Source organism: Arachis ipaensis, chromosome B2 (genome assembly GCF_059453495.1).
Source record: "Arachis ipaensis isolate K30076 ecotype BB chromosome B2, ASM5945349v1, whole genome shotgun sequence".
NCBI lineage: Eukaryota > Viridiplantae > Streptophyta > Magnoliopsida > Fabales > Fabaceae > Arachis > Arachis ipaensis.
This window is the reverse complement of record NC_142437.1, coordinates 124,721,228-124,748,435: the sequence shown is the minus strand read 5'-3', so window position 1 is coordinate 124,748,435 and position 27,208 is coordinate 124,721,228. Positions and strand designations below refer to the sequence as shown.

The following is a 27,208-nucleotide window of genomic DNA, read 5'->3' as shown; positions in this document are numbered from 1 at the left end:
AACTACTTTTTTATGAAAATTTGCCTCTTCCCGAATAACATATTTGTTTTAGACAATCCTGTGATGAACCCAGAGTATTTCATGTTATTCAAATTAATCAACCTTAACTAAAAATTTTTATGGATGAAATACATCAAATTTTTCATTTGCTTTCTAAGTTTAGTTCATTAATGACTGTCTTATCGCATTAGCATAACCCTCCTAGCTAGTTTTTGATAAATAATAAGCTCTCACTTTCATACTTTTATATAGCTTTTTTTTTTTCCTTATTGCATGGGTATGATTTCATTATATCTTAAGTGGCAAAAACATCATCAATAATCACATCATTATTCTTTGCCTTTGCTTTGCTAGTTGCATCCATTTTCTTTTCTATTATGCTTGCCTTTTGTAATAGGATTTACTCCTTAAAGAGTGTTTCGAGACAAATCTTTATAAATCAAGAAACAAGTGGGGTTTAATCATTAACATTCAACACAAATGAATCGCTTCCATAGTGCATTAGATGAAAATGTTGCAGAGGTCTAAGAATTTGTTTTCATTTTCCACAATGAAGTAGTTCTATTCGTGAAAAACAGCAAAAGGAAGAAGAGAATAACTTTTTTTGAAGCCCAAATAAACAGTAGGAGCCTACTTATAATTGGTTGGCCTATAATTTATTTATTTATTTGGGTGTATTTGGTGGAAAAGGTTGTTTGAAAGCAAAGAATATGTTGGAAATGGAGGCCTATACAGCCACCAATATCGCCAGTGATATAGCAGAAAACGAAAATATTTCTTCAACAAAGCTTTGATAATTAAAAAATGCAAGTTTAATAAGTAATTGATTTTTACTAGTTAGTCAAATAAATTAATTAATTGGGTATCTGGCTAATCTATCAAACCCACATAGGGAAACTAACAGTTTGACTTAAAATAATTCAAATGGTAATCGTATAAGATCGGATAAACAGTTTAATTAAATTTATTTTGAAAAAAGAGCTTAAATAATAAATATTTATATTAAAAATAATTTATAAATAAATTATTTTGTGTTTGATTTTATTTTTTAGTCCTAAAAATGTTTATTTTAAAAGAAGAGTAATAAAAAAAATTTTATTATAATTTTTTTTTAATTTTTCTATAAATATTTAAATAGTTTTTTAGAATATTACAATTTGATTTTTAATATTACATTAAACATTAATATTATAACTTTTCATAAATTAAAAGTAAAAAAAAAGTTATCCAAACCGGCCATAAGACTTTTCTAAAGTGAATCATTATTTAAGACAATGCAGACCTATACGAGGTTATGGAAGAGATCTATGGATATAAAAAATATATATAATGTACATGAAAAATTCCAAGACAATCAAAATATCATTTGCTGAGTGATATTCTTACCTTCAAAATTTCTGATATTTACAATGACTCCTATAGTGTTTATTATATACTCTTAAACCAATGGTTCATTCCAGAAGATACATCCTATTTTGTATATTGAAAACTATGTGACACTTTCAAATTCGTGAAACAATGTACCTGAGCTTGGTGGCCTCAAACAAAGGGCAAGAAATTGGGTGTGTTATGAGAGCCAGCCTTTTTTGTTTCTAACCTCTTTGAGCTTCATCACAAGTTCTTCACGCTCAGCTTCTACCTCAGCATATTTAAGGCTCATGTGGAAGTACCGCTCCTGAATATCACTTAACTCTGCCTCTAGCATTGATTTTGTACGTTCAAATTTTTCTTTTGTCACGAGTTCTCCTTCCCCCATTGATTTTATTGAACCATTTGCGTGGCCTTGGGATCTGCAGGTTCATAAACAGAAGGAAGTAGATTATATATAATATAGTCTTAACCTGTTAACCATAGTTATATAATATACTTATGGCGCCGGAAATTAGTACATGTGAAAAACTATCCAAATTCAATTCTTATAAGGCACTAAAAAAATTCTTTTCCAATCAATTTTTCTATTGGAAACAACATAGAAGGGTGATAATTAATCACAGCTTATCAAGTCAAGGTTCCTAGTATTTATTGACAAACTTCATGCCCAAGGCACAAACTGTTCCTCTAACCTGTTAAGTTGACCTTCATGTATGTTGTTCGTTTCTGTAGCTTCTGCCAGAGAACTATCAAGTGACTGAATCTTTGATACTGGATCTATTTCTACAGCATCAATACTTTCATCAAGAATTCCATGTTCAGTTTCCACTTCCACCTATTAAGAGAAAGGAGATATGAAACAGAAGATCAGAAAAGCGTTATTTCAGATTTTCAGTGAAAATGCAATCACTTGATATGGGCAGCAATTTATGAACTATACTTTGTAATATTGGACTAGGATATAGAATAGAATGAAGTATTCAAAACGTACCTCACTCTGATTTTTGCTACTATAACGAAGGTCCAGTTGATCTTTCATGTTTTCTCTCTCATTTTTCAAAGTAGATGGTTTTTTCCTGGTACTGCGGTATGGAGTGGTATTCTTCACCGCAGAATTCTGTGAAATAAAAATGAAAACAAATTAATAGTCATCTCATCACAATGCAACAATGCCATGAATGAATAAATAAATAAAAAAGTACTAACTTTTGAGGCCTTCATGTCTTCATGAACAGGCGAAACTTTCCTGTTTAACTTAGAAGCTTGGTTTCTCTTTTGTTCCTTAAGCAGTTTCAGTTCTTCAATAGCTTGGACTTTTTTCTGGAGCTCAACTTTTTCCTGCTCTAGCAACTGTAAGGTTTGTTGATGCTGCCTGTTTATTCTTTTGACTTGGCTGAGCTCAGATTCCTGAACACATCTCAGTTCTTCTCTAATCTTCAAGTCACTCTCCAACTGCATAAGCCTTTCTTCAAGTGATGATCTAGTTCTCTTGCAGTCCTCCAATTCAGAGACAACCTTCTCCAAGGTAGAGATCTTTATTTCAAATGACGCCTTTTCTGCCTCCAAATCTTTGCATACTTCAGAAGCTATGCTCAATGAGGTTTCCAATCTCTTTTTCTCAGAATTGGCAGAGTTGAGCTCATTCCTGAGAGCCACAATCTCATTCTCAAATTGACTTGTCTGCTGCAACTGTAACTTTAGATTTCCAGACTCATCCATGAATTTTTGCCTTTCATATTGAGTGACTGTAAGTTTTAACTCAAGGGCATTTATAGTGCTTTTGAGTTTTAGCTCTCTTGATTTGGAATCCTCCACCACCTTCAACAGATTTTCATGTTCATTCATCAGCATTTGCTTTTCCATTTTCAGATCAACAAGTTCAGTTGTTAGGTCTTTCAGCTTTTGTTCATATTCAGTATGCATCCCATTAACTTCGGTCTTGGACAAACTCAGTTTAGATTGAACTTCTTCAAAAGCAGATTCCAGTTTAGCTTTATCAGTACGTAAAGTGGATACTTCAAGCAAAGCTTTGGAAGCTATCAATTCTTTTTCATCATAGGTTGCTGCAAGTTTCATGCTGAGGTTCTCAATTTCCTTTTCAAGGCTCTGGATTTCTACCATCTTCTCCGTTTGCATCTGATTCAACAAACTTTGACCCTGCTCCATATGTTTTCTATTTTCATCAATAAAGCCATCTAACTCCAACGCAAGATGCTTCTCTTTTGATGCAATATCTTCCTGGATTGAAGAAAATTTCTTTTCTAAGATTACCATTTTTCCACGGATATCAGCAAATCTTCGTTCTGATTCCTGCAACCTGACTCCCAAGAGGGAACAATACTGTTCCCTTTGTTTAGAATCTTCTTTTGAATAATCCATCTCAGACTTCATCTTTAACATCTCCTCCCGAAGCCTCGCAGCTTGAGACTTAGAGCTCTCTAGTTCTGATAAGTAAGACTCCTTTTCATTAGTCAAATCTCCAAGATGAGCTTCCAATACAGATATTTGCCTTAACAACTGTTCATTTTCTTGTTCTATCTGTGATATGTGGAGCTCCAGTTTATGTTTTCCTTCTTCCAACTCCAACGACTTTCTTGTAAGTGTTTCACTGGCAGAAACATGGGACTCTATATTCTTGTTGAGAGTTGCAGAATCATTTTGTAAATGATATAAGAATTTAGAGTCCGTATCACTTTCTTTTGTAAAGATCTCCATTTGTTCCTGAAGTTGAAAATTTTCCCGTTCAAGATCATTGACCTTGCCTTCTAACTCAGTCAGGTGCTTCTGCAGAACCCCAATCTCTTTTTCTTTAGAAGATAAGTTAGCCTCAAGATTTGCTATTTCGGATGTTTTATTGATCACTTCCATATTCAGATCCGATATTCTGACTTCTGGATCAAGTTTCAAAGCCTCAACCTCTTTAGTCGGAACATTATCATCAACACTAATATTCTTGGTGTGTTTCCCCTGGAGCATGTTTTCTGAAGGGAAGATTCGAAATAAGTTGTTTTCAGACTCAAAGCTAGCAAAAGATCGATCTTTGAGACCTCCGTCTTTAGGATTTTTCTTTGCTTCTTTAAGCTTGAATAAAAGCTCCAGGTTCTCTTCTGTTAGTTCATTGCAGTCCATCTCAAGTTCTTGAACTTTCTCTTTCAGTAATTCGATTTCTCGCATAAGATCTGCTTCCTCGATATGTCTGGACACAGTCTCTGAATAATTGCTTTCTGGAAGAGATTCAGACAGCTTTGCTTTCAAACTTAGAATTTCTTCCTCTTTAGCAGATAATTTGCTTTCATATTCCATTTCAACATCTGAAAGGGTTTTGTCATTTGGACTCTTCTCATGCGCAGTGTCATGCATTTTGTCCTCCAATGACTGTTCCAGCTCTTGCACTTTAATCAGCAGATTTTTGTTTGATTTCTCCAACTGTTCTAGCTGGTTCGTTAAGCTCTTATTTTCTTCTATACTTAATTGGAAAGATCTCTCCATTTCACTGAATCTTGAGGGCAATGATGAAAGGTTGTCAGTCTCAACTTTCCGCTGCTGTAGGGTCTCTTCCAGCTCCTGGAGAAGAGAAACAAGCTCAGCATTTGCTTCTTGACTCCTCTTAAGTTGCAAAGACAAATCGGCATTGGAGTCTCTCTGAAACTTCAATTCATCTTTTAGTGCTTTTTCAATGTCTGGAATGTCACCTTGAGATATTGAACCTTCCAATGCTTTGTGTCTCAGTATTGGATCCTCCAACAACAATTTCAAATCTTCAACTTCTTTTTTCAAACTGTCACGATCTACATTTGCTGCCGAAAGGTCCATTTCCAGACCTGCCAGTTTTTTGGACTGATCTGAGAATTCTCTCCTCAACATATCCAAATCACCCATTAGCTTCCTGGCGTTCATCTCCCACATCTTTGCTTGAGCTCGTAGCTCTTCACTTGTGTCTTCTGCACCTTCTGGACGATTATTAGACAAATTAGTCATCTTAGAAGATGGTGTGCTGCACTCTTGCACACTTAGGGAACTAAATGCTGAGTGATTTGATGGAGATGAGTTATTAGCATGATAATCATGATTAGAGGCACTTTTCCGGGAACTGTTTGAGTCATGTCTCCCAGCCTGGATCTGTCCATCATTGCTTTTTGGGGATATGTTCCCCCTTCCTGTGGATCCCTCAGCTGAGGTATAGCTGCAATTTGATACAGATTCAGAGAAACTTGTTGCCTGCAATCAAAGGCAACATGTTAATAGTATCATGATAATAAAGACATACATACCAACAGTAAAATGCTAAACGAGAGAGCTATCTAGTCTTGAAAGCTAATTTGAATAATTGATTGCAGATTTGAATAGGCATATGAATAGAGTGATTATTTATGAGTATGTAAGCATAGGCAGAAATCTATTATCATTTGCACAGTAGAATAGATCTAGTAAATTGGAAAAGAGATTGTAATTTACCCTAGTCTCAACTTCTCCTGGGGATAAGGTAGATTCCAAATCTTCAAGAGAGGAAGATCCAACACTATGTACATATGAACAATCAGAGCCATTTGACTTAATAGCCACATCATGCTTATTTTCATTCATGGCCTTCGAATGGGAATCTGTCTCACTAGACTCTCTATCCCTGAAAAGGTGTAGGAACTAAACGATTACTAGAACAATAGATGAAATGAAACAAAAGACCACCCCTCTAGTACAAACCTGGTTTTTGTTCTTGGTGTAAGGCACTGCACAGTTACCTGCAAAATACATAACCACTGAATTCCCAACTCCGTTCAAACATGAATAACATATTGTAATTGTTGCAATTTTGTTTATAAGAGACCATAGGTTGCCTCTATATCAGAAAGTAAAATCACAGTAAATACCGCTTGAATGAACAGAGATTACCCAAAGAAAACAAGTTGTTGATTAACAAGAGTAATTGGAATTAATAAGATACATTCAATACTCAGCAATATATTCCAGATTTCCAATGTTACTTTTCCCCCAAATTTGGCTACAATTAAATCCCAAGGTAACCAACCACAGTAACACATAACCATCCAGGTATCTGCACTCAATAAAAGTAAGACAAGTTTATTTGTATAACTCACATGTAAAACTGTCCCATGGTTGCACTTACTCAGCTTGAGTGAAAGTGGAGATTCAGCATTTGAACTCACATAACTTGCCAGATTAACAGTGGCCTCTCCAAGGATACTAGACCTTGATGATCCCTGTTAAGCCACATTATAATTCAAACAAACTTCTAACCGATAAAGAAACATCTTAACTACAAAGTAGAGTATACACAATAGAAAAAGCAAACAGCAATAGTATCAGCACCATGGCAACAATAAGCTTGAGGAGACATTCATCAATCTCCTTGGAAGAATTATCTCCTGGAAACAATACATATTCTGAAAAAGAATCTGACCACTGACAACTCCCATTTTGCACCAGCACCTTGCTTGACTTTGCAATAGCTTTACCACTTTCTACAGAAACAACAGAAACAAAGAGCTTCTCCCATCCCTTGGGTACCTACAAACAAGAGAATCAACATTTGTTATTATTAACAGAACCATCTATTTCCTTTATTTCCCCGCGCCCTGAATTACTACTGAAAACAATTCTAAAATCAACATACAACTTTTTTAGCAGCAAATTTTGGATAAAAAGAGTATAATTTTGGTGATTTAATCATTTCCCCCCTTGATTACAACTACTTTAGAACTTAAAGATAAGTCATCTTTGCTTACTTTTAACACGTCACTGTAGTCACTCAATATTATGATTTGTCCCACTACTTAGTATTAAATTATTAATAATGTGAACAAAAATATGTATGAACACTTGTTATTCATATCAAACCAACAACACGATCCGCTACTTGCATTTGATAAAACATTCAAGTCTCAAGGATTCTATATTATAGCTCAACAGAACAACTCCACTTTAGTTCACCTTAATTAATTATCATCCATTTCCAAAATACTAAACTTCTTCACATAATAAATTTCATCTTCTTTGACAAAAATCAACAAATAAAACACTAGTTTTCGCTGTTTCTAAATTACAACAGTAGGATCTACGATTCCGAGGCTTGCATTGCAAATTCCGCACCAAATGCATAATCAGTTCATCACCGCGGATCAACAATTGCGAACATACGAAGCGTATTAAGCTAACGTGAAAAAAAAAAATTAAACAAAAAACAAAAACAAAATTCTACTTCACACGCTATTGCATTAACATTTGTCAACGTAAATGGAAGAACAAGGGAAAAATAAAAATTAAATTACCTGAAGAGCCTTAAAATGAGAGAATCTGAACTCAAATCTTGTATCAGCTGCAGATTTCGAAGAAGCCTTGTTCTTACTCAACCGAAACATTCTCTCGTCTCTCTTCTGAATCACACTCAGTCACTGACTCACATAGACGTTCATAATTGGTAACTGGTAAGGTTTCATGTGATTAATCGTAATGATGGATGATGATTACGATTGCTCTGTGCATCTGCAACCACCAGAGTCACCACCAACTGAAGAGAGAGAGAATGTTGGTGTTAGTTAGCTGAATTGTCATTGTACCCAAGGTTGTTATTTTATTGTTACTTTCAAACGCATTGCATTGTTATTGTTAACTGCTATGCTATGCGCTTTGTTATTTGCGTTAGAGAAAGAAAAGAGAGAAGACGAAGAAAGAGGTCAATACTCCCGTGCACTGGTATTTATGTAAAATTAATAGTTAAGAGATGTTAGTTTAATTAAATATGTTAAATTATTTCAAGATTAAGAATAATGAGTTATATATTTGTCTTTGTAACGAGAAGTGTTAGAAGGCTAGCAATTTTTGTGATTTATAGTGATCAAATAGTTATCAATAATAATTTTAATGGTATGAGATTGGTGTGAGATTTTATCCAATAATTTATTTTTTTTTTTGCTGGTTACATGCTGGCCAGAATTTAAAAAAGTTACTAACTCCTGGACTTTTTTCTTTGTAATTTTGATTTTTCTTTCTCTGTATTTGTGTGTATTACTATAACTGTATATATGAATGCTTCATTATTATCATTATACTGTTACATATGTTATAAATTAAAAGAAACAGCTTTCATCACAACACAAACTACTCCTTCTTTTTTCTCCCTCTTTTTCTTGCCTTTTTATTTAGTAAAAAATGTGTAACTAAAAACGAATAGAGGTCATTTTTCAGGAATGATTTTGTTATTTTGAACATTGATAATGTCATTTTTTATGTAATTTTTTAAATTATCAATTATTTTTGTTATTTTTTAAATGACATACAATAAAAAATAGTATTATCAATTAGAGAATGACAAAATTATTCTCTTATTTTTTAATCAAATATTGAAAATTCGATCTTTATTTTAAAAATAAAAAACACTTATATTATTTATTCTACTCATTAATATATTTACAAACTAAAAAAGAATAAACATACTACGTATATACAAAAAATCATTCTCTCTTATAAAAGATATTTTAAAATATAAAATATATATTAAAAATAAATTAAACAATACATATATATACATATTGATTTAATAATCAATTTTTTGTGTACATAGAACTTTTTATAAAAAATATATTATTGTAATCACAATTATAGACTAAAACATAAGTAGATGAACTATAGGAGAGACTCAATATATATATTAAATGAATTTAAACAAAAATATCTTTAATAAAAAATATTTGTAATTTAAAAAAAAAAAAACTTAGGGGATTTGTTATGCTGACATGTCATGAAGTAGTTGGCCTAGAACCTAAAAGGTTACAACATATTAAGAAAAAGATTTTCCATGTGCAGGAGGTTGCAACTCACAGCAACCAACAAAGTAAAAAACAACATTATCATTCTAATTAAGCGACTTTATCAATAAAAGAATATTGGTTGATGCACTAAGCAATGTGACTCTTAGGGTATGTAAATATGTCAAAATCACAAAACTTAGTTATTACTTATTTTATACATTTCATATGTATAAATTAAAAAATATATATCTTATTTTACATGTAGTATATCAAAGAAATTGATAAGGAAAAACATTAATTATTAACTTTTTAAACTTTATCCTCCATATAGTAATAAATCAGGAAAGATATATATTATTAGTAAAATGAATTATTAACCTAAGATGTTGAAAACATACATATATGAAACAGCCTGTGCCCAAAGTATAAAACAAAAATGGTATAATTAAATGAAGAAAGACACCTAGCCTCGAACTCATCGCAATTTCGAGTGTGAAATCTATGGGAACTGGGAATAATTTGATACATAAACATTCTATCTTCAGGAACAGCTAACTATTCTACTGCTGAATCCTAAGAATGGACATGAATTTTCATATTTTTGGACATTGTATGTACTCAATTTTTGTCTTCTTGCCATTACATTGCTTAACATTGACGACGTTTTTCTAGCTATGATTTTACAATAATAAGAAATCAAATACAAAAAGCAACAAATGAAAATGCTTTTGCCAACAAACTATAACTCAAATGACATAGTCTTTTTATACTCATCTAAAGGTTGCGGGTTCGAGTTTCACTCTTAACTTAAAAAAAAAAAAACAAATAAAAATGCTTTAAATAGAATTTGATTATTTAAGGTTGTTATATATATTCTTAAAATCTTCATTTATGTAGTATTTTATGGTGGAATTTACCTTATTGGGTGCTAATACTCAATTTGATCCTTAAATTTGCACGCGAGATTCAATTTAGTCATTTAAATTTTAATTGATTTTTTTTAGTCTCCAAACTTTGCAAACGTGACTCATATTAGTCCATAGAAAATTTTCTAGCATAAAAACGTTAATTAAGCATTGATATGGAAACCAAATACCATGTCGGAACCTATGAAGCACGGATTCTCCTATGGTGCTGGCGTATCCGTGTCGGACACGAATCCGACATCGATACTCGACGGATACTTCAAACGAGTGTATCGGTAGCGTGTCTTTTTGCGGTGCAGAATTTTGGTGAAGCTGCCATGAATTCGAACGAGTCCGACTCGATTTTGTGGTTTTATGGCCCAATTAACTGATTTTTTTTATTTTAAAATATTTTAAAATCAAAACAAATCAAAATTTAAATTTAAAAATAAAATAATTAATAGAAGCAGAGTTGATGACAACAGTCCAGATCTGAATGAGGTTTCGTATTTATCTTTAGATGAACCAAACATAGAAGCTATGGTATTTGCGGATGATGGACTTAAAGGAGAAGAAATTGATACATTTTCTGTTAGCGAGATGGTAAGAGTAGATTAAAATTTTTTATTTTTTTTAATAATTGCATAATTTTTAGATTTTTTTATGCAACTATATTTCCTCTTATATTTACAATATGATATTTTATTAATTTAATATATTATTTAAATTTTAATTCACAACGTATCCTAAACGTGTCGTATCCAATTTTTTATAAAAAAAAATGTGTCGGCGTATCCGTGTCGTGTCGTGTCCGTATCGCGTGTCGTATCGGTGCTTCCTAGGTCGGAACTTGTAAAATGCTGCTGTTTTAATTTTGGTACACAAATAGCTCAAAAACAACGTCGAATCACTTATTTTAGAAGAAAAAAGTTTTAAGACTTACGATGTTTTTTTGGACTATTTAAGTTCCAAAATAAAAATAATGTTTTACAGAGTCCAACGTAGCATTTGACTGTCCATATCAGCGTTCTGTGATGTTTGTGCGTCGAAAATTATCTTAGGGACTAAAATAAGTCACATTCGCAATATTTGAGAGTTAATCAAAGGCAATTGAAACTTCAAAGGCTAAATTAAGATTCGCGTATAAGTTGAGGGACAAAATTAAATATTATCTCACATTATTGGGTCCAAAAGTTTGGTCATGGTACTTACTAGTTTACTAGCCACCAGTCAACAACTCTCCCCAAATGTCAACCATAGAGAAAATGGATTCTCCTAACTCTTTAAATTAAACTATAGTACAATTCATGATTCTTTTGAAAACTCATCATCAAATACTCATAAATCTATTTAGAAGTGTTTTAATAATAATTTTTTTTGAGGAGGAATAAAAAAAAACAATTGTTAATTCTATCGATGAGTATTAAAATATTTCCTAATAAACAAGAGATACATGCACAAAATAACGTTAAACCAAAGGCAAGGGATTAAGACTAAACCATCACAACTTGCAAATAAAGGATGATGAGTAAAAAGAAAACAAAACAAGTTGATATGCTTGCACCTAAAGAAAACTATAATTCGGATCTAACACGTAGTAATTTTATTGAATATTTTAATAATAATAAGTTAATAACTTCCTTCAATTGAAGAAAGTGTTTTATGATTATATAATGATTTAAGTTGTAGAAATTTTTGCTAGCTATCAAATTATTATTTTAATGAAGGGTCTTGCTTAAAAACCAACTTTATTTTAATTAATAATTAGCCAATAAAATAATAGATAGAAAGGTTAAGAAAAAATAATAAATGATTATTAACTGAAAAATATTAATTTTCAATTTTTTTCTTTAACAAATGATAACTTGGCCATTCATAGAACTTCAACTTTTAACTAATTTTTTTTGTTTATGAAAGATTAAGAAAAAAAATGGAAATAGAAATATGATTTTTTTTTATTTTTTATTTTTGCTCCTTAATCTAATCACTCAATAGTGTAAAAGCACCTATATATCCTTCTTTAATCATTACATGTATTACCTATGATAATTTAGACTTGCCAACTTTCTTAATTGAAAATGTTTTATGTAATTCCAGCTACTCTAGTTCACCATCATTTTCCCTTGATGAAAAATAAAACATGGACTTGAACATCCAATGAAGTCCACCACCACACACATGCATAAAATTCACAGATCAATTTGAGTCATAATTTATCACAGCAAATCCAATAAACTGTTTTTGCAAGTTTTAAATCTGACATTATAAAAAATTGTGACCGGTCATGATATAAAGAGACGGTTTTTTTATAGTAAAAAATCAATTAAATTTTATCACTTTATATAAATTAAACTTTAAATTGCATTGAAATTAAATATTAAAATGACAAATTTTATATTTAATCTTTAATTATTATTTATAATATATACAATTATATAAATATTAATGTGATATTTTGTAGAATACAAAACAAACTAAAATTAAAATGAAATTTAATATTGGAGATTCTCTTAGTATAATAAACAAATTTAATTAGAATAGTGCTAGGGAGCCAATGACCTAAGTGTAGGCTAAATCTTTGGTTTATGAATCAAATGAACATCACTTATAAGAATAATCATACGGATACCAGGGATAATAAACATCTCATGTTATAAAAAGTTAATTTTGGGTTCACCAAGGTTCGAACTCTTGACCTTCCGCATCTGGAACTCTTATACCATGTCCTGAAACCACTCATCCCAAAAGCGTAACCTGACAGGATAATGTAACACTAATAATGATATCTCTAATACTTTCTAAACCTTCATTAACATGTGTTTTAATAATAATGTACGCTTAGGCCATTGGCTCCCTAGACTTTCTCATTTAATTAACATGTGTTTTAATAATGCATATTATGATTATTATCAATAGAAAATTTTAAATATTTTATTTTAATAAATACATGACTATATTAGAAATTTAAATTTTGCGAAAATGCATGGCACTCAATATTGGATTCTAAATAATATTTTTTATCCCTCTTTTACAAGAATTAAATAAAATACATTTTATTTCATTTGACAAAAATAATCTTCCATAATCGATCATTATAATTAGTAATAATTATTTAGTTGTTTCAAATAATAATAATAATAATAATAAATATGTATTCTTATTATCGTAAGAAATAAATTTATTTATTTTTAATATGTTATACAATAAAACAAATATTTTAACTTGTTAAAAAATATTCAATTTAAATTTTTTATGTATGATTAATGAAAAAACATTAAAAATAAATAAAATTATTTATTACTCTAAGAATAAATATATAGTTCATGTTATTATTAATTACTTTTATTATATAATATAAAATATTCTAACTTGTTGTAAAATACTTAATTTGTCTTTTTTATATATTTCATGATTAATGATAAAATATTAAAAATAACTACAATAATGAAATATGTATTTATTATTAATGTAAAAGTTTTATTTATTTATAATATTTTATTATAATTATAAAATATATAAAAATTTTGAATTTAATATTTTTGTAACAAGGCAAAATATTAAAAACAAATATAATTTATTACAACAGTGTATATATATAACTATCATCATTATTGAAGAGTATTTTAATCAAATAGACTAATCACAAAAAAAAAAAAAAAAACAAATAGACTAAAGTGTATATATTTAACTCTTATAGAGGAAGAAAGTATATATTTTAAAATAGAGACATAGGAAGTGTCATTTAATTTTGATTTGATAAAATTTTTTTAAAAAAATACTTTTATTTTTGGTGTTTGATAAATAAAAAAAATGAGTTTATACTTGTTTAAAATTAAGAATGCTTTTGAAGCACCTAAAGTAAAAAAAATTAAAATTAATTTATATTTATTAAAATTAAAAACATCTAATATAATTTTATATATTAATAAATATCCAACTTTATTCTTATATTTATATTTATTTATGGTCTATTTGAATTTTAAAAAATATTTTACCAAATACAATTATCGTTGTTTATATTTATTTAAAGTCATTTTTAGCTTAACTAGTATATATACATGTGTAATACACAAAAAAATATCTATTTTTTTTTTATATTTATGTCTGAAATATGCTTCTAATAAATAAGTTATTTATGAATATATTTGCCTTAAATAAAATAACTTCATATATTTTTTTTAATCCAACAACATATTTTATCTCATACTTTTAAATATTGTTGGTTAACTGATGATAAAAAATAATAAATTCTAATGATCTTCTATCACTTCTCATAAAAAATATACTATATTAAAAAATTATATAAGAAAGAATCAAGAATTATTTAAAAGATATATATAATATTCACAGAAATATAAAAAAGAATTAAAATAATTATTAAAAAGATATGATATAGAATATTATAATTATTGACAAATCTCACCTAATTAATAATTAAAAATTTTTACAAATCTAATTATTTAATACATATTTTCCAAAATAGTATCAACATGTAGACTGACACTAGAATGCATCACGTCAGCATATTTGGCTCTAAAACTTATGCTGATGGATGGTAAAATAAAACATTATATATAACATTCACAGAAATATAAGAAAGAGTCGTAATAATTTTTAAAAGAATATAAAAAAATCATGATATATTAAAAATATTAACAAATCTCAACATAATTAATCATTAAATATTAATTTGCATATGATTGATTACATAATACTTTTTTAAAAAATAACTGAAAAGAGGATATGCAAACCGGCACCAAAATATGCCATGTCAGTATGTTTAGCGCCAGAATATAACTTGTTGTAGAATTAAAATTATTGATTATTGATAATTAACTCACTGAAATATAAAAAAAGATCATAATAATAATAATAATAATTACTAAAAGGATATGAATTAGAATATTATAATTATTGATAAAATTTTAATATAAATAATTATTAAATATTAATTTATGTATGATTCATTACATAATACTTTCTTAAGAAATAATTGAGAAGAAAAATATATACAAACGGTCAATTTAGTGTCTGTAACCCGTTATAGAATAATATAAAGATGATTTATCAAATATAGATCCTACAACTTTTTTAAAAGTTATATTTCAAAACCATCTTTAATAAAGTATTTTCGAAAAGTAAAAGCTTATCAAGAGCATTAGTAATTAGCCAATGAGTTATAGCTCAAATAGTATAGTCTCCCCATACTATTAAGAGGTTGCGGGTTCGAGTCTCCTGTCTTTGGTAAAAAAAAAAAAGCATTAGTAATTAATGGTGGTCAAGAGCATTAATTTCAATTAATAACCTTAGTGATTAAGAAAATAGTAAAAAGTTAGCAATTAATGGCTATATAGAAGGTTGCCATATATAAAGGGTGGTATGTAATGAGTTTTTTGTTATTATATTTCCCATAAAATATATGGAGTCCGGTATGAATTTCAGGTTGGAAGGCAAGGTTGCAATTGTGACCGGAGGAGCAAGTGGAATAGGAGCAGAAACAGCGAGGGTATTTGTGGAAAACGGGGCATTTGTAGTTATAGCTGACGTTAACGATGAACTGGGACATCAAGTAGCAACTTCCATTGGCGTAGACAAGGTTAGTTACCATTACTGCGACGTTAGAGACGAGAAACAAGTTGAAAAAACCGTTACTTTTGCCGTTAACAAATACGGAAGCTTGGACATCATGTTTAGCAACGCTGGAGTTGCTGGCTCTCTTTCCAGCATTCTTGATTTGGATTTAAATGACTTTGACAACACACTAGCCGTGCATCTTCACGGAGCGGCCGCGTGCATTAAACACGCGGCACGTGTCATGGTCGAAACAAAGACACGTGGCTCCATAATTTGCACGGCTAGTGTGACTGCTATGGTTAGTAGCAATGCGGCTAGTCATGGATATACCACAGCCAAACATGGTCTTGTGGGTCTTGTGCGTTCGGCATGTGGTGAGCTTGGAGCTCATGGAATTAGGGTTAATTCGATTTCGCCTTATGTTGTGGCCACGCCTTTGGCGTGTAGAGAGCTTGGTATGGAGGCAAGTGAACTTGAAAGTGCTGGTGCTGTTGGTGCCAATTTGAAGGGGATTGTGTTGAAGCCAATTCATGTTGCTCAAACAGCTTTGTTTCTTGCTTCTCATCAATCTGCTTATATTAGTGGCCATAACTTAGTTGTTGATGGCGGTTTCTTAGCCCGCCGGTAATCTGGCGCGAGCGCCACTCTCAAAAAATAAAGGGTTTAACTATCCTGTGTCTTAAGAGCACATTTTATAAGTATAATAATAAACTTTTTAAGTTTCCGATGTATTTAGAGCTTTTTTGGATGAGCTTCTAAGAAAAGATCTTTTCTTTAGAGATCTTTTTTAAAAAATCTTATGGAAAAGTAAAAGTAATTTTATGTTTGAATATCTCATGCAAAAAGATCTTTTTATCTATCAATTATGTTTGAGTATAATGATATAAAAGTACTTTTTTATTTATTTATTAGATGAAAAATATCTTTTTTTAAGAGAAAAATATCTTTTAAAAAAAGATGTAAATTACACCTTCTCAAAAAAAATCTTTTTTTTTATTTTTCTAGTGCTTTTACTTTTACTACTAGAAATTTGCCAAACACGCTAAAAAATAAAAAAAAAAGATCTTTTTTCATTTGAAAACAGATCTTTTTTATCAAAATAATAGCGCCCAAACAAGCACTTAGTGCGTTTGAAAATGTAAAAAAGGTTCTCTTTTCAATAACTAAGAAATTAATTAAAATGAAGCAAATAAAAAGAGTACTTTTTCACTTTTCAATTCAGTTTCTTTACAGCATTTAGAAATTATAATGAATGATTGAATTGTTGAAAAAGAATTTCTATTGAATACATATTTACTAGATATTTAGCATGTGCCTTTGTGCTAATCATCTAGGGGGAAAAAGAAACATCATAGGAGTATAATATGCTGATTATTATTATTAAACAATTTCGTTAATTAAGAAATAGTTAATGTTAACCTTGTCTACCGTTTGCTCAGTTTCATGTACAAACCCTGCAGAAACAAAAAGAATATATGTTGATTGTTAAGAATACTGGTGTCAAAATGATCACAACTCACATGCAGTTGTTTTCATGTGAAGTTGATATTTAAGAACCGTTAGATAATTTGACAAGTTTGACTAAATCATCATCTAATAGTTTTCAACTATCAACTTTATATGAAGACAACTGCATGTGAGTTTTTACCTTATTTTTACCTTATTTTAAAGAATGTATGCATAGAGATTGTAATTAAAACCTTACATTTGTTGTATGTATTGTTGCTCCTGTAGTCATACTGATATTCTGATCAGGAACCAGCTCAAAGTTCATGTTCTGTAGAAAGATTGTAAGGGCAACTATGGCTTCCAATAATGCGAACTGGTCGCCGACGCATTTGCGAGGGCCTCCGCTGAACGGAATGAATCTGTCATATGTTTCGAGTCAACGTTAAAGTCTAAGCTAGTGTGCACAACAAGTAACAGATGTACCAAAAAGTGACAGTGACAGATAAAAAGAATTACTATTGTTGTTGCAATGACATGATGCAAACCTGAAATCCGTGTTCGTCTCATTCGGCACCGGCCCATCCATGTCGAATCTTTCCGGCAAAAACTCTTCAGCCCTGTCCCAAACCTTGCAAAATCATTTGTGGAATAGATCAAAATGGTGAATTTGAAAGTGGGCAAAAGCACTTGATTATGCAACACAGTGCATTAAGATTTAGGTAAAAACTCACATTCGACTGTTTTCTTTTAGTCAAACTTGACAAATCATTTAACGGCTCTCAGTTATCAACTTCACATAAAGACAGTTGCATGCGAGTTTTCACCTTTAGGATTAACATGTAGCAAAGTGAAAATGAAAGAAGAAAAAGAATATACCTCAGAAGAATGATGTATATTGTACACAGAAATCATAATATCTTGACCAGCATTGACTTTGTAAGAACCAGGAAGTTCATCAGGAACTTGAGCTCTTCTTATCAACACCTTCAGGATGAAAATTAGCTATTTATTTATTCACAATTTTAGCCATCAATTTAAATGTTATCAACCCAAGTTATTACAAAATCATTCTGAGAAGCATAGGAACCTACTGGAGGATGTGGATAAAGACGGAGTGACTCGATGATGCAGCGTGTCAAGAACTTAAGATCTTTAATATCTTCATAGGCGGGACGTCTTCCCTGTAAAACTCTGTCTACCTCTTCTTGTGCTTTTGCCAACGCCGAAGAATCCTGCGCAAAATGGGGGTCGGGGGACAGAAAAGCCATGGTGAAACTCTTATTTTTTCACTCAATGCTAGTAATCATATGGAAAAAGATTCTCTAAAGCGAGGAGAATTGTAAAGTAATAAAGTAAGAGGTTAATCACTATTAAATTTGTAACTTCTATCATGTGTGAGTCCTACCATCTTAATTCAAGAGTGATTAGATTCTCACTTTCTCACTTTAGCAACTTCCTCGCTTCAGAGGAGGTTGATCCATAATGATATGTCAAAATACATAAATACAGACACAAAATATATGCAGTGAGCAACTCATTGATGCTGAGGAGAAATTGGAGGGAGGCTTACTAATCAATTCATAAAGTTGATTGCGAAAAAACGGAAATCTTATCTTCAAGAAAGAAGAAAAGGAGCAAAGAAAAGCAAATTTGTACCTTACTTAGAAGATAAAGGGTCCAGGTTAACACTGAACCAGTGGTCTCATGGCCAGCAACTAATAGTGACAAAAGATCGTCCCGTAATTGCACACTCGAAACCTGCAACATACGAACCATCAAGAAAAATAATCAACATAGAAAAGCTCTTCATACCAGAAAAAAATTTCAAGATACAATTTACTTGGCTAAGCTATGATCAATCAATATCTCAGTTTATGTAATTTAGCATCAAGTAAATGAACCTCTTCTCTGCTGGCAAGCAAGAACCGGAGAATACTAGGATCGGTGTCATTCACATATTCTTCATCATCAATTCTTTCTCCCTCAGCTTCTACGATTTCTTTACATTTTTTAATAAGATCTTCGACCGTCGTCCTGATAATACTAACGGCCTTTTCAGCCTTTATTTGTCTAGGGATAATCTTACAAAGAAAGTTAATCTGCAACAAAATAAGAAGAATGAAAAGTGGCATAACCAATACAGAAAGAAAACTCTTATCATGGATTGGCGAAATGAGAAAGAACTTGCCTTCCAATATGGCAAAAGATCAGTGGACCGAGCCTCTGCCTCTTTCAATGCAGTGTAAACAGCTTCGATAACAGGACTATCAGAATTCAGCGAATCGAAATTGTAGTTGAATACAGATAAACCGATAACATCAAGAGTCAACTGCGAAAACTTGTCCTCCATGTTAACTGCAGTTCCATTGAGTGCATCAGGTTGTAGCTTCTCCACTAATCTCTCAGCACATCTACAAAATACCCTATCCACTATAATCGACAAGTATCGCTTGTGAAGAGAAGGAACCACAGCCCTGCGCCTGGCCTAATACATTTCAGAAAACAGCTGTAATAACGAGCTAGTTGCCTAAGAAAGTATACAAAATCATCACAAGCACAACCAGTACCAATCTAACCAAAAGAATACATGGTTTACACAACTAAGTGGTTGTTTTCAGGTTGGGCTCGTTGCGAAAATTTAAGTGAACCGGCAATAAAGTAAGCACAATACATTTTACATGAAAACACCCTTCCAAAGATGAATGTTAGCCTTCAAAGTTCAATCAACACTCTCCCTCCACCGGCACTTGTACCCAACATTTTGTGCCTACTAAGGAATTAAAGCAATGACCTTCACTCAGACACAAATTGTTGGATTGAGCACTTACTAGTTACTACTAAGCCAGAAACTGTAGCTACAAGTTGATGGTTCAAGTGCAATGACTCTCCTAATTAGATTAACCAGGTTAATAATGGCTTAACTCCAATTTAAATCTAACTAGCATTACTTAAGCCTATTTCACCATAATCCATTGCCAACAAAGGCATTGCATCTCATTACTTCAAAATAACAAGTTTCTAAAGTTGAAAGCACAAACAAAGCACACAAATTGGTATAACCCCACAAGAGATTCCTATTCTCAAAAATCCAAATGAACCTTATAAACACATAAACACCTTCAAAATTCAAAATTGAAAACATGCTCATAAGAAATTCAGTGAAGAAGGAAACATTACTGTCCAGAGAGGGCCTTCAGCAATGGCAAAACCAGAACCAAAGAGAAACTCAGAAACCTCAGCAACAAGACCCTTAGCATATTTGCCATAGTTCTTGAGCACATGCTTGGCAATGGCAGGGTCACTAACAACAACAAAGTTCCTAGGCCCAGCAGCCAAACGGTAAATGGGTCCATTCTCTTTCATCCACTTGAAGAGAGGCAAGAATAATGCACCACCAAGAAGGTCAGAAACATCATCAAGCTTTGCACTTGCTATGGGGATTCCAGAATCATCATCTTTTCCATTCGTGAGGGACCTTGAGAGTGATGTGAGCCAATCTGGACTCACCCATGAACTTGTTTTGTTTTTGTCAATGGAGGATTTGACTGAGAAGCGCTGAGGGAATGATGGTTTTGGTGGGTTGAGTTTTGTGTGAGGAGGGAAGAGAGAGAAAGATGAGAGAGAAAGTAAGGAAGAAGAAGAACAAGGCATTGTTTGTTTCAAGATGATGAAAATCTTTGTTGGATTCTCATGTTTCCATTGAATAGAAATTATTAGATTATGTTCCATTGGAATATTAACATAATAATAAGCATTTTTATCCAATTTTTTTTTACTGTCTATAAAAAATGTTAAATAAATTTTACTTTAAGATTATAAAAAAAAAAAAAGAAGAAACATATTCACTAAAATGAGAGATACATTTATCTTCTATTTTTTCTTTATTTAATGGTTGAAAATTTGTACATGAAAAGATTTTAACATTTTTAAATTAATTAATCCTATTAAAATGGGAAATTAATCATTATATTTAACAAAAAATTAAAAAAAAAAAATAATTATAACTGATCGAATAATCAATTCATAGTTCGTTTAACTAAATTTGTAAAGTTTAAATTTTAATTTTTATATAGAATAATTTATTGTCTAACTAACAATAAATTCTTAAATGCAATTTAATTAACTTTTAGGAGGGGGGAAAAATGGAAATGGAAATTGGAAAATATCTCCTAATAATTATGATAAACAAAAATCTATTTTGGAACTATTATTATTTTTCTTTTTTCCTTTTTATTTTGTCATATCATTATTTTTCTTTCATCAATTCCTCTCGTTTTTTGTCCTAATATTGGGCTGATCTTGTATCATTTCTTGGGGATTGGGCCTCTGATTTGGTAATTTCAGAAGTCAAGGCCCAAACAATTAACAGAAAACTAATCACATCTTCAGAAGGAAAAACCTTTCTCTAAATAAACCCATATCTAGTAACCCAAAAACCCAAATAAAACTACCTTTGATTAACAATTGAAAATTTGAAGTCCAAAAAAAAAAAAAAAAACTTGTAAAAATTTGAAGAAAATTTTCAAACCAATATGTTTGTTATCTTACATTTCAATGTTATATTTAATAAATTTTCCACCTTTATCCTTCATACGGATGTTATTAAAGGTTAAAACAGTCATAGGAGCTTAACACCTTAACTTGCTTTTGCTGTGTGTATTTCATGATTTATTTAATCAACCAATTGAATAGGGATGATCAAATTCTAAAAAGTATATAGGTGTTTTTTAGAGTTGTCAAAATGGGTCAAATCCATCGGGTCAGCTTATTTACCTATTTAAATGGGTAGACTTTGTCTTTAAAATTAAGTCCGTTTAAATTTTGGGTTGAATTGCTGGACCATTTAATTTTTTTATATATATTTTTTTAAAAGTAGCACTTTTAATCTATATTTTTTCGACCCGACCCGAAAATCCGACCCATCAACTAAAGATTTTTAATCTAAAAGTAATATTTTTGTCAAAATATATTTTAAAAAATAAAATAAAAGAATAAACAGGTTGACCCGTTTAACCCACAGACTAACCATAAACAATTTAAACTAAAAAATTATGGCTCGCGAATAAAACAGACTAAAACAGTTCAGCCCATTTAACCCATAGATTTAACGGGCTAGACTAACCCGTTTAACAGCGCTAGTACTTTCAGAATAGGCTACGTGGATATGTGTCATTGATCTATAGTTTAAGCATATGGTGGGACTTACCTATTTATGGATTAATTAAAATGACAACTACCGAAACGAAAAAAAAAAAAAAGAATTTGACAAAAGATGTTGAGCATTAAAACATAGTAAAAGAATAATTGGGAAAGGAAAAAATAATATAACTTTAAATAATATATCTGTTATTTTGCAAAGTTTAATTTCATAATATCAATTGAACTTTTTTCTTTAATTTTAATCTGAAGACATTGTTAAACACAATCTATAATGAAATATTTAGATCATAATTTTATTATTAAATAAAATTATTTTTGTAAATATTTTATATTTTTTTATGTCATTAATAATTTTTTAAATTAATAGAGAAATACATAAAACAACACCCAAATATTATAAATTAAGAGAAGCAAATTAAAATAATCCTTTCTACAAGTACTGAAAGTTATATACATACATACACCAAACAATCTAACCAAAAAATAATTGTAACTTTTAATAGATATTATTGATTTTAGACCTAGAATCTAAAAGATCATCACATCCGTTAAAAACGAAACATATTTTATAAAGACATAAATATTTTTCTTTTGTAAATATCTTTTAATGAATGAAATAATTTTCGTCCTCCATCATCAATAACAAAATTATAAGACTTGAAATATCAAAGCTGGCAATATTCTTAAGTGGATGAATTGGACTGTTACATATAAAATCCATATTTACAATTATACTTAATATGAACACATGGCATGTTTTGTGTATATTTGGCGTAGAAACTACATTTTAGTCAAGTGATACCAAAGACCTAAATATGTGGGTGGCTTCTTGAGTCAAAGTCAATCCATATATAATAAAGTCAAGGTATGCGCACACAACACTTTTTTGGCTACTAAATATGAATTTACCAAGTAAACCAAGACCTGAGCCTAGCGCAAACTTAATTAAAATATTGGATTTATAGTAACGTTGTTTAAAAAAAAAAAATTAAGCACGTTGTATTAATAAGTTGATCAAGATCTTAATTTGACATTAGGCTGTTGATTCATCAATAATCGTCTGTAGACATTGACTTTTAAGTTATTATTCTTTCATCGGTCAATTTACTCGTCTGTTTAAGTAAGTATCGATGGGTTTAAATGAAATTTAAATCTATAACAGAATAATTTCTGGTATGTTAAATTGAAAAATATCGTAGGCAATCAAAAAAATTATTCTTCACTCATATATAACATTTTCTGTGCTTTCTTTCATTATCATCGTAATTATTACTATTCATTGGTTTTATTTATTTATTTATTTATGGTTTAATTACTCTGTTAGTCTCTATAGTTTCGTAAAATTTTCAATTTGGTCCCTATACTTTTTTTCTTTTTAATTGAGTTCCTGCACTATTTTTTTTTAATTAAGTCCCTCTTAGTAGTAATTGACTTAATTTTATAGAAATCCAACTAAAAAAAGAATTGGTATAAGGACTTAAATAAAAGAGAAAATAGTGTAGGAACCCAATTAAAAAAAAAATTTGGTGCAAGAACTCAATAAAAAAAATATATAAAGACCTAATTAAAAATTTTGTAAAACTATAGGACCAACAAAATAATTAAACCTTTATTTATTTATTTTGTTGTTGTATGAAATCTAATGACTTTGCGACACAAGAATCAACAAAATGCATGGCCCCATTAAAATCAAGAAAGAAAATCGGACGAATTATTTGACTACTTTGTGAAGCCATGCATACAATCTAGAATGCCAAACTTTGTGGAATTAGAAAATTAAAAGAAAGTCATAACTTTTGACAAGAAAAATAGAAAAAGACTGTAAACTATTAGTCAGAATATAAAATTATATAAATCACTTATTACTTATCAATACACGTAAGGGTTGAAAAACTTACAAAAGATAAGATATCAAACAAGCTAATTAAACATGTATAATGATGATATTTAGGGTCTGCATGCATTTTAATTTTACACGCATATAGATATATATTTAACGCTTTCCTCTTTTGGTCCCATTTTTATTTCAAAAATAAAAAAAAGAATTGACAGATATTACTTGAATAAGTTTGTGAATTATCTTAATTAGTTTTTTTTTTTTCCTAAAAAAGTTTTAAAGAATAGGCAACTATATATTAATTGATCATAAGTTTGTACATATCTTATTAATTTACGTTCACATTTTTTGAATGTCATTTTTCTAGGGGAAGGTCAAATCATCAATCCGGGAAATTTTCAAAATAATAATTGATTATCTTATTCTTAATTGATGTATAGGGTTGCACACGGATCGGATCGGATCGGATATAGCCTAAAATTCTATTCGATTCGCACTGTACTCATCGGATCGGATACGATATCTGCATTTTTTCAGGTCTGATACGCATATTTGCGGATCGGATCGGATATCGGGTATATCACATAATTTAAAAAAAAAAACTATTTTAAGATTCTATTTGGCTATTTTTACAAAAAAATATCCATAAAATTCATTTTTCACCTGTTTGAGCATATTTACTCCCAAAATATTATAAATAAAAGTTCTCTTGAATAACAAAAAAAATAATAACACAAGATTTAAGTTTAATTATTCTAAGTTGAAGTACAACATAAAAAATTAAAAACAAGATATCATAAAATTCATAAAACAACACACTAAAATTCATATCACATTAGGGTTTACTTGCTTAAACTATGCTATTTATATGAGACGTGCGGATATGCGGATTTACAGATCGGATCCGCGGATATCATTGCTAAATCCGCAATCCGATCCGATGGCTCTGCAGATCGGATAATATCCACAAAATTCATATCAGATGTGGATAATTACTGCGGATATACGGATATTATCCGATCCATATGCAGTCCTATTGGTGTACTAAAAGACACAGTAATTAAGTTACTATAAGATGGAAAATTATTACCATATCTATGCATAGGGTTGTTTAATTTATTTGATCACTTGATAAATCAAAAAACAATAAATGTGTTTAATTTTTATAGAGCAGCAATATACTAATAAATTAAATTAGTTGTTTAATTCAACCGTATATTCTTTGTACGTACTACATACATACTTGTAAGGAAGATCAAAAGTAGCAAATGGATATTTATTTTTATGCTTTATTTATTATTAATTACTATACAAATTATTATGGCTTTGGTGCCACCATATTATTCGGTTTGACAGTGCGAATATGAAGGATATCTTGCACTTGCAGGATATAATATTAAATTACTAATTTTATTTATTTATTTATTTATTTTGCGGCTCCAATAATAGTACAAACCATGCATGTATTGAATTATATGCTTTACATTTAATATATAGTTATTAGTTAATTAGTTGGATCACAATAATGTTCTTTCACGAGTGTATATATAAAAAATAGGGCCTGTATATATAGGGTTCCCAGGTAGGCATCAAGCATCACGAGCCTGATGATAAAATAAATAAATAAAATCGAGTTTAATATATATAATGAATGTGTATTTATATAACTCAACAACCTAAACAGTATTTAATTTGATACTTGTATATATGGATTTTTTTTGTTTTTTTTACAATGATATATAATATATGGAACGAAGTTATTAAGCTCAATAATGATGATGATAAAAATAAAAAACAATCATGTCAGGGAGTCAACAACTATAATCAGATAATTTCAATCAATAAACAAACAAATTTATACTATGGGAAACACAAATTAGTGTCAGATTTAACGTTGATATTTTATGTAAATTTAACGAAAAATATCGTTATTGTCGGATCGTATTTGACAAAAAAAATCTTGATGGAAATATATTAACGTCGAATTTATAGGATTTGACGGAAAAAATTTTCAATATTAATGTTGGATTTTCCTGATGCAAAAAGTTTTTATTTTGACAAATTATATTGTCGAAAATAAATTTACTTTATTATCATCGGATAATTAGACGATAATTAAAAAACATTTTAAAAAAATTATATCTATTTAAATATATATATTCATAATTCTGGGTTCAAAATTTATTTTTAAATCACTATTAGACAAATAAAAATTTTAATAGTATTTTATATTAAAATAATAAACTAATTAAAATGTCAACAATACAAATTAGAGTGTACAAAATAAAAAAGACATTAAACAATAGAACAATTAAAGTGTATTATGGATCTATATAATCATTTGTATAGTCTTTTTTCTACAGTCATATATCCTCTTACAGTATCAGTGATTTTAAAATATTAATCAAAACGCCACATTTAAGTTAATAACAGAAATAATCCAACAGTAATTATTTTACCAAATTTTTTAAATATTTTTATTATTAGATTATCGATTGCAAATTCAGACGATAACTCTGGCACTAATTTAAAAACCAATTTACGTCGGATTTAGCGACAGTTTACAAAATTCAATAAAAAAATATTTTTGATTTTACATTTTATCTATTATTATCAGACATTTTTATGATAAATCAGTTATTAACATTTTTCTCTTATTATTTTTCTCAAATTAAATATTATTCTTAGATGTTATAATTAGGTAAAGAGACATATTCTAGATCAAAACAACAAACATTATAAGCAAAATAACTCACATTAATAGACATATATAAATTAGGTGAAAATTCAGGTGAAGTCGATTTCACATGAAGTTGATACCTCAGAGCCGTTAGATAAAAATTTAGTCAAATCAGTTAAATCATCTAATGGCTCTCAAGTCTCAACTTCACGTGAAGTCGACTGCACCTGAATTTTCACCGTATAATTATTGTTGACAAACAATAAAAACTTACTGAAGAAGCTAAGTAGTTATAATAATGTACTCATGAATTAATTAACTATATATATTTTATATATCATTCTGATCCGACCGACCTCACAATGAAATTGTAACAAAATTGCTGAATTTCCAACAATATTTCTAACAAGATAAAAATATTGCAGAAAAAGTAAGCTAAAAGTCTCTGTGACAAGTGGTCCTACCA

At 29.9% G+C, this 27,208-nt stretch overlaps 2 protein-coding genes and 1 pseudogene across 3 annotated transcripts; 1 reads left to right on the top strand and 2 right to left on the bottom strand.

The window, feature by feature from the left end:
• Nucleotides 1-1,292: 1,292 nt before the first annotated feature.
• Nucleotides 1,293-7,896, bottom strand: LOC107628066 (uncharacterized). 2 transcript variants are annotated; one of them, XM_016330874.3, is made up of 9 exons: nucleotides 7,659-7,896; nucleotides 6,700-6,897; nucleotides 6,468-6,590; nucleotides 6,073-6,110; nucleotides 5,827-5,995; nucleotides 2,578-5,589; nucleotides 2,363-2,488; nucleotides 2,064-2,206; nucleotides 1,293-1,790 (listed from the first exon to the last, which is right to left on the bottom strand). In XM_016330874.3, exons 1-9 carry the CDS (start codon nucleotides 7,746-7,748, stop codon nucleotides 1,568-1,570), a joined length of 4,122 nt encoding a protein of 1,373 aa, XP_016186360.1. In that variant the 5' UTR covers nucleotides 7,749-7,896; the 3' UTR covers nucleotides 1,293-1,567. The 2 variants fall into 2 exon arrangements, with proteins under 2 accessions (XP_016186360.1, XP_088360454.1); XM_088504328.1 differs by having other exon boundaries at nucleotides 5,827-5,989.
• A 7,544-nt stretch (nucleotides 7,897-15,440) lies between these two features.
• Nucleotides 15,441-16,337, top strand: LOC107626445 (short-chain dehydrogenase reductase 3b pseudogene; annotated as a pseudogene).
• Nucleotides 16,338-16,791: 454 nt separating this feature from the next.
• LUT1 (Cytochrome P450 superfamily protein) lies at nucleotides 16,792-20,920 on the bottom strand. The gene is made up of 9 exons (XM_016329324.3): nucleotides 20,243-20,920; nucleotides 19,254-19,550; nucleotides 18,967-19,164; nucleotides 18,722-18,823; nucleotides 18,157-18,297; nucleotides 17,942-18,049; nucleotides 17,611-17,693; nucleotides 17,322-17,484; nucleotides 16,792-17,070 (listed from the first exon to the last, which is right to left on the bottom strand). The coding sequence occupies exons 1-9, from the start codon at nucleotides 20,792-20,794 to the stop codon at nucleotides 17,041-17,043; spliced, it is 1,674 nt and encodes a 557-aa protein (XP_016184810.2). The 5' UTR covers nucleotides 20,795-20,920; the 3' UTR covers nucleotides 16,792-17,040.
• Between the last annotated feature and the right edge of the window lie 6,288 nt (nucleotides 20,921-27,208).

Excerpts from the sequence above, each read along its gene's own strand:
- LOC107628066 (XM_016330874.3), bottom strand. The coding sequence starts at position 7,748 with ATGTTTCGGTTGAGTAAGAACAAGGCTTCTTCGAAATCTGCAGCTGAT. Across the intron at positions 6,591-6,699 it reads TCAAGCTTATTGTTGCCATG|GGATCATCAAGGTCTAGTAT; the intron begins GTGCTGATACTA and ends GTGGCTTAACAG. Across the intron at positions 5,996-6,072 it reads ACACCAAGAACAAAAACCAG|GGATAGAGAGTCTAGTGAGA; the intron begins GTTTGTACTAGA and ends ACACCTTTTCAG.
- LUT1 (XM_016329324.3), bottom strand. The coding sequence starts at position 20,794 with ATGGAACATAATCTAATAATTTCTATTCAATGGAAACATGAGAATCCA. Across the intron at positions 17,485-17,610 it reads GAGACGAACACGGATTTCAG|ATTCATTCCGTTCAGCGGAG; the intron begins GTTTGCATCATG and ends AACATATGACAG. Across the intron at positions 17,071-17,321 it reads CAACAATACATACAACAAAT|GGTTTGTACATGAAACTGAG; the intron begins GTAAGGTTTTAA and ends TTGTTTCTGCAG.